Source organism: Nomascus leucogenys, chromosome 8 (genome assembly GCF_006542625.1).
Source record: "Nomascus leucogenys isolate Asia chromosome 8, Asia_NLE_v1, whole genome shotgun sequence".
NCBI lineage: Eukaryota > Metazoa > Chordata > Mammalia > Primates > Hylobatidae > Nomascus > Nomascus leucogenys.
The window spans coordinates 78456797-78468917 of NC_044388.1; the positions used below are offsets into that span (position 1 = coordinate 78456797).

General features: G+C 42.8%; 1 protein-coding gene across 10 annotated transcripts in view; it reads right to left on the reverse strand.

Moving 5' to 3' along the window:
- The window catches only part of MELK (maternal embryonic leucine zipper kinase), a 104371-nt gene that overhangs the window by 25421 nt on the left and 66829 nt on the right, over nt 1–12121 (reverse strand). For all 10 annotated transcript variants that reach the window (XM_004088779.3, XM_003263330.4, XM_030816458.1 and 7 more), the window contains 2 exons: nt 9387–9473; nt 581–712 (listed from right to left, as the gene is read on the reverse strand). In XM_004088779.3, the coding sequence (XP_004088827.1) occupies nt 581–712; nt 9387–9473 (219 nt within the window). The remainder of the gene's footprint in view (nt 1–580; nt 713–9386; nt 9474–12121) is intronic.

Consider the following 12121-nt stretch of genomic DNA (forward strand, 5'->3'; position numbering starts at 1 on the left):
CCACGCCCGGCCTGGCTTAAACATTTTCTATAGCCATCAGGAATTGCTATTATGAAAAAAAAGGAGTTGGGGGAGGAGGTTTGTAAAATGCCATGTTAACATTCAGAATTTTAGAGGCCGGGCACGGTGGCTCATGCCTATAATCCCAGCACTTTGGGAGACCGAGGCAGGCTGATCACTTGAGGTCAGGAGTTTGAGACCAGCCTGGCCAACATGGCGAAACCCCGTCTCTACTAAAAATACAAAAATTAGCCAGGCGTAGTGATGCACACCTGTAATTCCAGCTACCCGGGAGGCTGAGGCACAAGAATCGCTTGAATCCAGGAGGCAGAGGTTACAGTGAGCTGAGGTCATGCCACTGCACTCCAGCCTGGATGACAGAGTGAGACTCTGTCTCAAAAAAAAAAAAAAAAAATTAGAGTTCAACTTCAGAACTTCCCGTTTTTCTCATCAAAAATATTGAAATCATAAAACATCTTGCCTCTGACTCCTTGACACCAGAAAGTTTACCTTCCCAGTGGTATATGCACTCAGGAACAGGGAGGGCACGTGGCAAGACACAACAGGCTGTAACACTTACCTTGATGTCTGTGAATGGGGTAGCACTGGCTTGTCCACAAGAGAAAGAAGAAAGCCTTAATCGAACTGGTTTTCCCCGAGCCTTCTTGGCTAGAAGCAGAAGATAGGTAGCTGTGAGGTGATCATACTGCCACTAAAGGAAAAGAAAATCAAGTTGGTTAGAAGACTACTTGTTTGTGGAAATGATGTTCTATCTTTAATTAATTTTTTTCTTCAGTGTAACATTCAGAACTTTAAAAGCCAATAGGTTTACACGGCATATGATGAAAAACAGCAACCACTGCACCACACCTCCACACACATACAATCTCCATTCCCCCTAGGGAACAACTTTTAAACACTTTTAGCTATTTCTTCTGCTATTAATTCTGTATTTCCAAACTAAATGCTTACAGAGCTTAAAATTTTTTTCAGCTTCAGATAGTATGTATAAATTTCCTAGTATGAGAAATATGAATTTAGCTCTACTACAACTCCCTGCCTTTCCCACACATCTCCTCCCTGTATCCTCCTACGATAATTTTATCACAATGTTTAGCTAAGTCAATATTTGCATTATTATGATTATGTAAATAGCATTCACAACTAAGTAGGGATAATGTCCAAAATATTTGTTACCCTGACATCAACCATCAAAATAGAGGCCAAGAGGTCAGTAGGGTCCTGGGAGACGCCTGCCTTTCCAATTATTAATCTTTTAATTGTGAGAAGAGGGGAAGGAGTAGTGTCCAGGGTGTCGAAGGGAAGTAACAGGGCAACATGGAGGGCACTGAAGATAGTGGTTATTTACCAGTCAGTATATAAATACACTAATATTTTAACAACCAATGTGGTCATGCTGGCTGAATATCAGCTCTGCAGCTAAACCACACAGGGTGCTATTCTTGCATTTCCATTTTTTTTATACCTTTGTTTTTCCTGAAGATAAAAATAAAAGAGTCAGTTATTCCTTACAAATTGAACTCCACCCTTTCCAACACTTTACCTCCTCTCAACATGTTCACACACATCTGCTAACTGCTTCCCCACTTAGAGAGATTCCACCTGATGTCTGCATCCTCTGCTCTACTCTGGACCAGCTTCTCAGCCAGCTACTCAGTTGTCAGTCTAGGGATTCCTTTCGCCTCTATCTTACAATGTAGCCCCAGTTTCCTAGATCCTAAGTATTCTTGTTTCTTGGTTTAATCTCTCATTTTTGTGGAACACATCCTCCAGTGACTTCCTGAGGGCACATGCATGGGAGGTAAATTTTTTGAGATCTTGCATGTCTGATAAATGACTGCATTCTATCTTCACACTTGATTCTGAGTAGGTTAACAGAATTCTGGGTTGATAATAATCTTCGCAGTTTTGATGGTAGTATACTTTTCTTGATTCTAGTACAGCTACTGAAAAACCTATAGTCATTTAGGTTTTGATTCTCCAGCCTTTGTGTATGAACTTTCATTTTTATCTTTGAAAACTTCCTGAATCTTATTATTTTCCTCCAGTTTTCTGAAATTCCACTAGAACAGGCCTTGGTGTGAATCTGTTTTCATCTACTGTTTCATCCCAGGTTAGGCCTCTTCATTCTTGAAAACTCATATTCTTCAGTTCTGGAATATTTCTCTTTTTTGTTTTTAACTTTAAATTTTTTTTTTAGTTTTTAATAAAATAGAGGCCGGGCGCAGTGGCTCACGCCTGTAATCCCAGCACTTTGGGAGGCTGAGGCAGATGGATCACGAGGTCAGGAGATCAAGACCATCCTGGCTAACACAGTGAAAACCTGTCTCTACTAAAAATACAAAAAATTAGCCGGGCGTGGTGGCGAGCGCCTGTAGTCCCAGCTACTCAGGAGGCTGAGGCAGGAGAATGGCATGAACCTGGGAGGCGGAGCTTGCAGTGAGCAGAGATCGCGCCACTGCACTCCAGCCTGGGCGACAGAGCGAGACTCTGTCTCAAAAATAAATAAATGAATAAATAAAATAAAAGAGAGATAGGGTCTCACTATGTTGCCCAGGCTGATCTTGAACTCCCGGCCTCAACCAATCCTCCCATCTTGGCCTCTCAGTTTTAGAATTACAGGCGTGAGCCACAGTGCCCAGCCTGGAATATTTCTTCTTGTATTATTTTTCCTTTTTTTGAGATACAGTCTCGCTCTATCGCCCAGGCTGGAGTGCAATAGTGCAATCTCGGCTCACTACAACCTCTGCCCCCTGGGTTCAAGCAATCCTCTCGCCTCAGGGTCCCGAGTACCCGGGATTACAGGCGCATGCCACCACGCCTGGCTAATTTTTGTATTTTAGTAGAGATGAGGTTTCACCATATTGGCCAGGCTGGTCTCCAACTCCTGGTCTCAAGTGATCCACCTGCCGCCTCAGCCTCCCAAAGTGCTGGGTTTACAGGCATAAGCCACCATGCCCAGCTGTTCTACTTTGCTCTGTTGCCCAGGCTGGAGTGCAGTGGTGCAATCTCGGCTCACTGCAAGCTCTGCCTCCTGGGTTCACGCCATTCTCCTGCCTCAGCCTCCCGAGTAGCTGGGACTACAGGCGCCCGCCACCACAACCAGCTAATTTTTTTTTTTGTATTTTTAGTAGAGACGGGGTTTCACCGTGCTAGCCAGGATGGTCTCGATCTCCTGACCTCATGATCTGCCCGCATCGGCCTCCCAAAGTGCTGGGATTACGGGTGTGAGCCACTGCACCTGGCCCACCAGGTTCTACTTTTAAAAGATTTCAAATGAATTTCATTTTCAAACACTTTTACTGGGCTTTTAATTTCTGTGGTCACATTTTAGATTTTCAAGAGCTATCTCTTGGAATGTTCATTTTTATTCATCTTATTCCTATGTCAAGAATGAAAATAACTTCTCTTATCTAAGAATATTAATTAGCAGTTTTTAGCCATTTTCTCCCGCTCCCTGCGTGTCTGGGGTTTTTTTTCTCAGCATCTACTTTTTCTTCTTTCCTCTCCCCACCTTACTCCATTTGTTTTGATCTCCGACTTTCATGTTAGAAGTTTTCCTCAAATTTCTAGTGATTTTTGGTGGTCTGTTTCTACTTAAAAGTGAAGAATTATGTTACACAGCTGATTAGAGGTTCTATGTGTATGACGGGGCTGCTCAGTACCTTGAAGGCTCCTCTCTAAGATGAACGGACAGGAACCTGAACTCCCAACCACTAATATAGTAGGACATTTATCTTAGCTTTTCCCTGGAGATAAATCTTCCAATATTTTCCCCACCATCACTGCAAATAGGACACAAATCCTGGTTTCAGCATTCTCAAAGTTGAATAGGGAAGGGAATTCGAGATGGTTGTTCACTGTTCAATATGAAGACTTCGTGCATCCATTTCAGAATGGTTCATCATCGCATCTGAGCTGTATTTGGTACAAGAATGCCTCATGACCTCCAGTCTTCTGCCGGGATGGGGAAGAGGAGGCTGTTATGCAGCACAGGTAGAGAAAGGAATCTGGGGTTCTAACTGCTTCTAATACAGGCTTTCACCCATCTTCCTGTTTTTCCTCTTCACTTCCCTGACTTCAGAGGCTCCTGGTGCCTCTGATTCCTGAGCCTTTCTGGAGCTCTCATCAGTTTGCTTGATGCCTTTCTCACTGCAAGCACTTAGCTTTCAGCTTTCTCCAAAACGCTCTGACAACTACCACTTATACCACTTATCTATATCTTCCAAACTTCTAATGACATCCCTTTGTCTCCCCTTTTATTCTGTTTGTAAATGTTTTGCCTTTTTATCCCTTTTTGTTAAGGTTTTAGGAAGTGTTCGATGTAAACTTAGCTGTTCAATCCCCTATGTTTAATGGAAAGTTTCTAAATAATGTACTGAGAAAACTATGGGGCAATCTGCCCTACAAAAAGTGTTAACTTTTAACAGTACGGAATAGTCTTTCATGCTATGTAGCCCCCTCACAAAGTACATGACTCAAAAGTCAACTACCAACTCTGTTTTTAGTAATGAATTTTATTAGTTAATAACTTAGATGGCCACGATCATAGTATATGCTTTGAAATTTGCATAATGGCCCAATCAATCTAGTAGGGGAAGCATAAAATACTGTCATAAATTATGAAATGTTGCCTTTAATCCAAACAGGGTGAGGCAAAGAAAGGACAGTAAGCCTTCATGACCGGGTGCAGTGGCTCATACATGTTTTAATCCTAGCACTTTGGGAGGCTGAGACGGGTGGGTCACTTGAGGTTAGGAGATCAAGACCAGCCCCGGCCAACATGGTGAAACCCTGTGTCTACAAAAAATACAAAAATTAGTTGGGTGTGGTGGCAGGCGCCTGTAATCCCAACTATATGGGAGGTTGAGGCAGGAGAATCGCTTGAACTCCGGAGGCAGAGGTTGCAGGGAGCAGAGATTGTGCCGCTGCACTCCAGCCTGGCGACAGAGGGAGACTCCATCTCAAAAGAAAAAGAAAGAAAGAAAAGAAAAGAAAAGAAGAGGCTTCACGGAGAAAGTGTCTGGGAAACTATGGTGGGGTGGAAAATATATACTTATAATCACTCTCCACTTTCCAAAAACTACATTAAAGACTTTTTCCCACCCCACATCTATGATAGCCCCATGTACAATAGCCACCTTTTTGAAAGAGATGTCATAAACTGACTAGAGACAATGGCTAAGAAGCAAGTTGCCACTTTCTTATCAATGATGGCATGGCACAACCCAGGCATTGTAAACAATTCCTAGATAGTGCTAAGAGTTTTAGATGGAGTTTCCTAAACATGCCTAGGATTTCTACAACCATCCTCTAAACCCTCCTTTTCCCTAGGCAAAAAAAGCATCTTTTTCATAACTTTCTGGCCAGTGCCACTGTATACTTCTCATTATAAGATGTACAGGAGAGTTCTGTGTTCAGTAGCAGATAAATCAACACATTAGTTATGCTTTCAGGTGATGTCAATCCACAAGTCTAAGACAAAGCTTTCCCTTATCTTTTAGGCAATTCCCTCCTTTGAAAGTCAAATGTCTGAAAGTAAAGTGATAGGGTTACCTATGAGAAAGTTCCATTTCTAGAAAACTAAGAACATTCTTAAATCCCCAGTTAAATGTTAAAGAAGTGTCCTGGCACCTGGGTTGAGGAGAGGCAGCTACTAGCGCAGAGGGGCACAGACACAGAGGAGTGGCCCCTACCCTTCCTCTGACCCTCCTCCTGAGGCCTTCAGTCTTTACACACATGGGTGTTTACATCGCAGGGGTGGGGAAAATGGATCTGTCCTGGACTGAATAGGTTCTCGAACACACATGTGACCCTTAGTGAAGGTCCCCTAGCAGAGGACTGGCTGCTGCCACAATCCAGAGCTACTCAGGGCTGGAGGAACAGGGAGACAGTAAGGAAAGCACTGTTGGGAATCTCAAAAGGAATACAATGAGATCACTCAAAATCATGAGACATAGGAGGCTCACCGCTGCATAGAAAAAGCAGTTCCAGAGTGCTCCTGTATATAATATAAAAGTGGGAGTTCTTATGAGTTGAATGTTTGAGAGTAATATTGCTTCTCTCTCTCTCTCTCTGCACAAAGATCAGCAGCACCATACCAGCATATGGATCACACAGAACTAATCTCTCTCTGTCCTGTCTAATCAGCCCCAAAAGTGAAGGCAGAGCTCTCAGGATGTCACAGAAAAACATACAGACCCTGGCTAATCTCAAACCTGGTTTTCCTGAGGCTCTTCAAATTGGAAAGTATGTAGAGCCAGTATGAATTCTCTGAGCTACCCAGACAAGGGTTTCTCAACCTTGGCACTATTGACATCTGACCTGGATAACTGTTTGTTGTGAGGGGCTCTTCTGTGCATTGAAGGATGTTTGGCAGCATCCCTGGCCTCTACCCGCTAGATGGCATTAGTACACATACACAAAGCCCAGTTACGACAACCAAAAACGTCTCAAGTCACTGCCAAATGGCCCCTGAGTGCCAAAATCACTCCTGGTTGAGAACTGACCTAGACCAATACTTCTGAAGCTTTACTAACCATATGAACCACTTGGAGATTTGACACAGATTCCAATTCAGTAGGTCCGAGGTGAGGCCTGAGATTCTTCGTGGCTAATAAGCACCTAGATGCTGATGCTGCTGGTCCTAGACCACACTTTGAACAGCAAGAATCTACAGCACTGCTTCTCGACTCTGGCTGCATACCACAATCAGCTGGGAAGATTTTAAAAAATTCTGATGCCTTGGCCATACCCCAGACCAACTGAATCATCATCTGTGGGGTTGAGACCTAAACATCAGAATTAAAGTTCCCAAGAAATGCCACTATAGAGCCAAGGTGAGAATCTCTGATCTAGAGTGAGTAGCCTATATCCTACTCATCCCTGGGACTCAACGAAGTATGAACAGGGATTTAAGAATGAGAAAAGAGTACAAAGGAAGAAAAACTATTACTTTCCTCACTACATTCTTGATGTTGGTCATGCTTAACTTTCAGAATAACTGAGAAGATCTTTAGAGAACTGTAACACCAGGAAACAACCTCTACTATGCTTTGTTATGTTTTATGCACCAGAAGGAAAGCAAATAATTTGTATTTCCATTTCACTTTTAAGTCTGAAAATTATAGGTAGAGACGTCATAAAAGATACCATTTTAAAGACTTTTTTTCAATGATTATTGAAACTCTAAGTATTTTTTTTTTTTTTTTTTTTTGAGACGGAGTCTCACTCTGTCACCAGGCTGGAGTGCAGTGGCGTGATCTTGGCTCACTGCAACCTCCGCCTCCCAGGTTCAAGCCATTCTCCTGCCTCAGCTTCCCGAGTAGCTGGGATTACAGGCATGTGCCACCACACCCGGCTAATTTTTGTATTTTTAGTAGAAACGGGGTTTCACCATGTTGGCCTTGATCTCCTGACCTCATGATCTGCCTGCCTCGGACTCCCAAAGTGCTGACATTACAGGCATGAGCCACCGCGCCCGGCTTAAGTATGTTACTTTTAAGATTCAGATTTTTAAAGTTTGTGGATCTCATACCAATTTGTCCTGGATAAAATGACATGCTATCTGGGATTTGCTTGGAAATATCCCAGCTGGAAAGGGAAGAAGGGAGAAAGTGGTAGGATATAGATTAAATTGGCAAAATGTTATTAACTATTGAAACTGAATGATGAGAACATGGAAACTCAGTGTTGTTATACTATTCTCTCTACTTTGGTGGGTAAATTTTTCTATAATAACATTTTTTAAAATTTCAGTATCTAAAGTATAGTCTTCCATTAAAGATTATCCCAAAGAAAATGTCCTACAATTTATTTTTTCAGGTTGCTTAAATGGAAACTTCAAATTTTCACTAATGAAAGACTGAGGACCATACAAATCTTACAGCAATTCCCAGTTCTTACTATTTCCCTAAAGGCATTATCCATGAAAAAGTAAATTATACTACCATTTCCAGATACATTCTGTGTGTCTTTACTTATTATATCATTCAGAAGAATTCCTTTATATCTTCTCCTTACTGAAAAGAATTGTGCCTTAGCAAAGCTTTGTTTAATTTTCAAAAAAAAATTGCTTAAGGACTCCACCTTGCAAGTTAAAGAACAGATAAAGCAAACATAAATCACAGGTGATAGAAGACATAGTACTGGGCCAGGAGCAAAGCGAGGTACAAGTCACCCTTCACATTAGAGACAGCTGTGACTGCCTTGATCTCTTAAAACACACACACACACTAAAAACACAGGTATGATCTAGAGACTGAGCATCTGAAAGAGCCAAAATAATCCAACACCAGAAATCATGATAATGCTTTCATGGTATTTGGTTTGTCCACTTAGGGGTGACGTGACGCTGCTGTTACTTTCAGGTGAGAAGAAAATTGCTTTGTGTTTACCTCATTTCCACAGCAGAAACCCAGCTGCGTGTTAGAGAACTTTAAAGTAGTCAAAATTAGAACTCTGTCCATTCTTTGTGCACTAGTTTGTTGTTTCTTTTCTTTTCTTTTTTTTTTTTTGAGATGGAGTCTCACTCTGTCGCCCAGGCTGGCGTGCAGTGGCGTGATCTTGGCTCACTGCAAACTCCACCTCCCAGGTTCACGCCATTCTCCTGCCTCAGCCTCCCAAGTAGCTGAGACTACAGGCGTCCACTACAACGCCCAGCTAATTTTTTGTATTTTTAGTAGAGATGGGGTTTCACCGTGTTAGCCAGGATGGTCTCAATCTCCTGACCTCATGATCCACCCGCCTCGGCCTCCCAAAGTGCTGGGATTACAGGCGTGAGCCACCGCGCCCGGCCAGTTGTTTCTTAATTATTTTTTCACTGTAATTCTTCTTCATCAATGTTTTACGTATGGAGTGTTTATTTTTAAAGAAGATATCTAGCACACATCAGGATTGTGTGGAAATCATATGTAAATATTTTTTAAATGCAATATTTGTACCCATAATAAAATCACAGGTCTGAAAATGCTATACTATTTTTCACGTACTGATAAAATAAAGAACAATGAAACAAAAGATACTACTCTCAAATTGGTGCTGTATTTTTTTTCTTTTTCTTTTTTGAGATGGAGTTTAGCTCTTGTCGCCCAGGCTGGAGTGCAGTGGTGTGATCTCAGCTCACTGCAACCTCTGACTCCCGGGTTCAAGTGATTCTTGTGCCTCAGCCTCCCGAGTAGCTGGGATTACAGGCACATGCCACCACACTCGGCTAATTTTTGTATTTTCAGTAGAGATGGGGTTTCACCACATTGGCCAGGCTGGTCTCGAACTCCTGACCTCAAGTGATCCTCCCACCTCAGCCTCCCAAAGTGCTCAGATTACAGGCATAAGCCACTGCGCCCAGCCCGTGCTGTATTTCTTACCAGTGAAATTAAATCCTCCATTGTTTGCCTGTTGTTTCTGTGATGTACAGAAAGTTCTGTTATGCAATCATCATCGAGGTGAATAAACTACAAAAAAAAATTATGCACTTTATTAACAAAAAATTACAAATATATTCATTGTTTTCACATTTTAAAATCAGTATAATTACTTTATACAGTCAAATATCATTATGTAAAACATGAATCTGTCAATTTCTTGGGGAAGAATCAACATTCTCTATAATCTTTTAAGAAGTAAGCATATTCCAGCAAGCATTTCAAGAGATGAGCTCTTTCCCAGCTCTTTATCCCCATCATCATCTGAGCAACTGTTGTTAAAGTTCTGTTGTACAATGCCGGGCACAGTAGTTCACACTCGTAATCTTAGCATTTTGGGAGGCTGGGGCAGGCAGATCACCTGAGGTCAGGAGTTTGAGACCGGCTTGGCCAGCATGGTGAAACTCCATCTCTACTAAAAATACAAAAATTAGCCAGGCGTGGTGACAAGCATCTGTAATCCCAGCCACTTGGGAGGCTGTGGCACAAGAATCACTTGAACCCAGGAGGCGGAGGCTGCAGTGAGCTGACACTGTGCCACTGCACTCCAGCCTGGGCAACAGAGCGAGACTGTGTGTCAAAAAAAAAAAAAAAAAAAAAGTTCTGTTGTACAGCCCAGGAACTGTATACCCCCCTTCCCTACCGCAAGACCTGCATTGGTATTTTCATCAAAGAGCAGCCACCTAGGCATCTAAAATCAGTGGCTATACAACAGACTGGTAAAAGGGTGATTCAAACTTGTAAAGCACAGGATACCTCAGGTTATGTTTACGTTTAGCACAATTCAAGGAGCCTTTACGATGGTGCCATAGATGCCACACAATCATTATTTTGCTGAACCACAACTTTAAAAAAGAATAAGTAAGAGCCTCTACACAAAATTCATTTTGCTTAAGGACAGAAATTATCCAAATAATCCCTACATGATGGTACCTCACTAAAAGTAGGGCTGGAAATGGGTTCTCAGAACCAAGCAAGGATCACTGAGAACAAAAAGGCAGGAATCAGGAATAGCCTGGCCTGGACCTGGAAGGGAGCTCAGAAGATTACACGGGAAGAGAAGCAGAGAAATACGACTTTAAAGTTCATCTTTCCAACATGAGAACTCTCTTAGGCCAGGTGCAGTGGCTCACGCCTGTAATCCCAGCACTTTGGGAGGCCGAGGTGGGTGGATCATCTGAGGTCAGGAGTTCGAGACCAGCCTGATCAACATGGAGAAACCCCGTCTCTACTAAAAATACAAAATTAAGGCATGGTGGCGCATGCCTGTAATCCCAGCTACTCGGGAGGCTGAGGCAGGAGAATCGCTTGAACCCAGGAGGCAGAGGTTGTGCAGAGCTGAGATCAAGCCATTGCACTCCAGGCTGGGCAACAACAGTGAAATTCCATCTCCAAAAAAAAAAAACCTCTCTTTATGGCAGCCTGAGTGAGGGATGCTTTACATTCTGCTTAAAGGCCTCCTCTCCAGGGTACACAGAACAGCTGGAATGGTTAGCATCTCCCTCCTGCTGCCTGCGGTCTGTCTCCCTGTGATCTCTGTCCACTGGGAATTGGTACAACATGACGGCTAACAGGCTTTGGAATTAGACCTTAGTTTTAATTGCCACAGGACTTAATAACCATGAGGCCTTGAACATGACCACACCTCTGAGTCTCAGTTTCATCATCTGTTAGAGAGAGATGGTACGTGCCCTGCAATATATGCAACATAGAGCAAGTGCCTAGTACAACATCTCAACAGAGTAGGCCCTCAAAAACTGGTTATTTTCACCAACAGTCATAATTCTATTTCCTCTGTGATAAAAGAGCCTTTCAGAAATTTGCGTATTCCTATTATAAGCAACCTTTCCTCTGCAAGTTTTCTGTTTTCTAGTTCCACCAACCTCCACTTTAATGATTAACTCCCCTTACCATTCTGGCCCTTTCTTTAGATCACACTCCAGGTTGATACTACACATCAAAGTGAGGTATTCAGAACCAAACATAACATGAAAGAGAGGTCTGCCCAGCACAAGGCAGGGCAATATCATGAGCTTCCCTTGTTTTGAACATCACACTTGTAACAACGAGCTCAAGAGAAAGTCAGGCTGCCGTCATGAAAAGAAACAGTAAAGACAAATTTTTCCCCTCAATTCATATGCTGAAACCTAATCACTAGTGTAATAGTATTAGGAGGTTGGGCCTTTGGGAGGTGAGTAGGTCACGAGTGGGCTGTGCCCTCATAAATGGGGTTATTACACTTATAAAAGAGGCCCCAGGCCAAAGCACAATGGCTCATGCCTGTAATCCCAGGGCTTTGGGAGGCTGAGGTGGGAGGATCACTTGAAGCCAGGAGTTGGAGACTGGCCTGGGCAATACAGCAAGACTCCATTACTACAAAAAAAAAATTCAAAAATTAGCCAGGTGCAATGGCTCACATGTGTAGTCCTAGCTACTCAGGAGGCAGAGGTGGAAGGATCACTTGAGCACAAGAGTTCAAGGTTACAGTGAGGTATGATCAAGCCACTGCACTCCAGCCCGGGTAAAAGAATGAGACCCTATATCTTTAAAAAAGAAAAAGAAAAGAGGCTTCAGAGGCCTTTCCCCTTTCTCCCCTTCCACCATGTGAGGACACAGCAAGAAAGGGCCATTCTATGAACCAGAAAGTGGGCCCTCATCAAACACCAAATCTGCTGGTG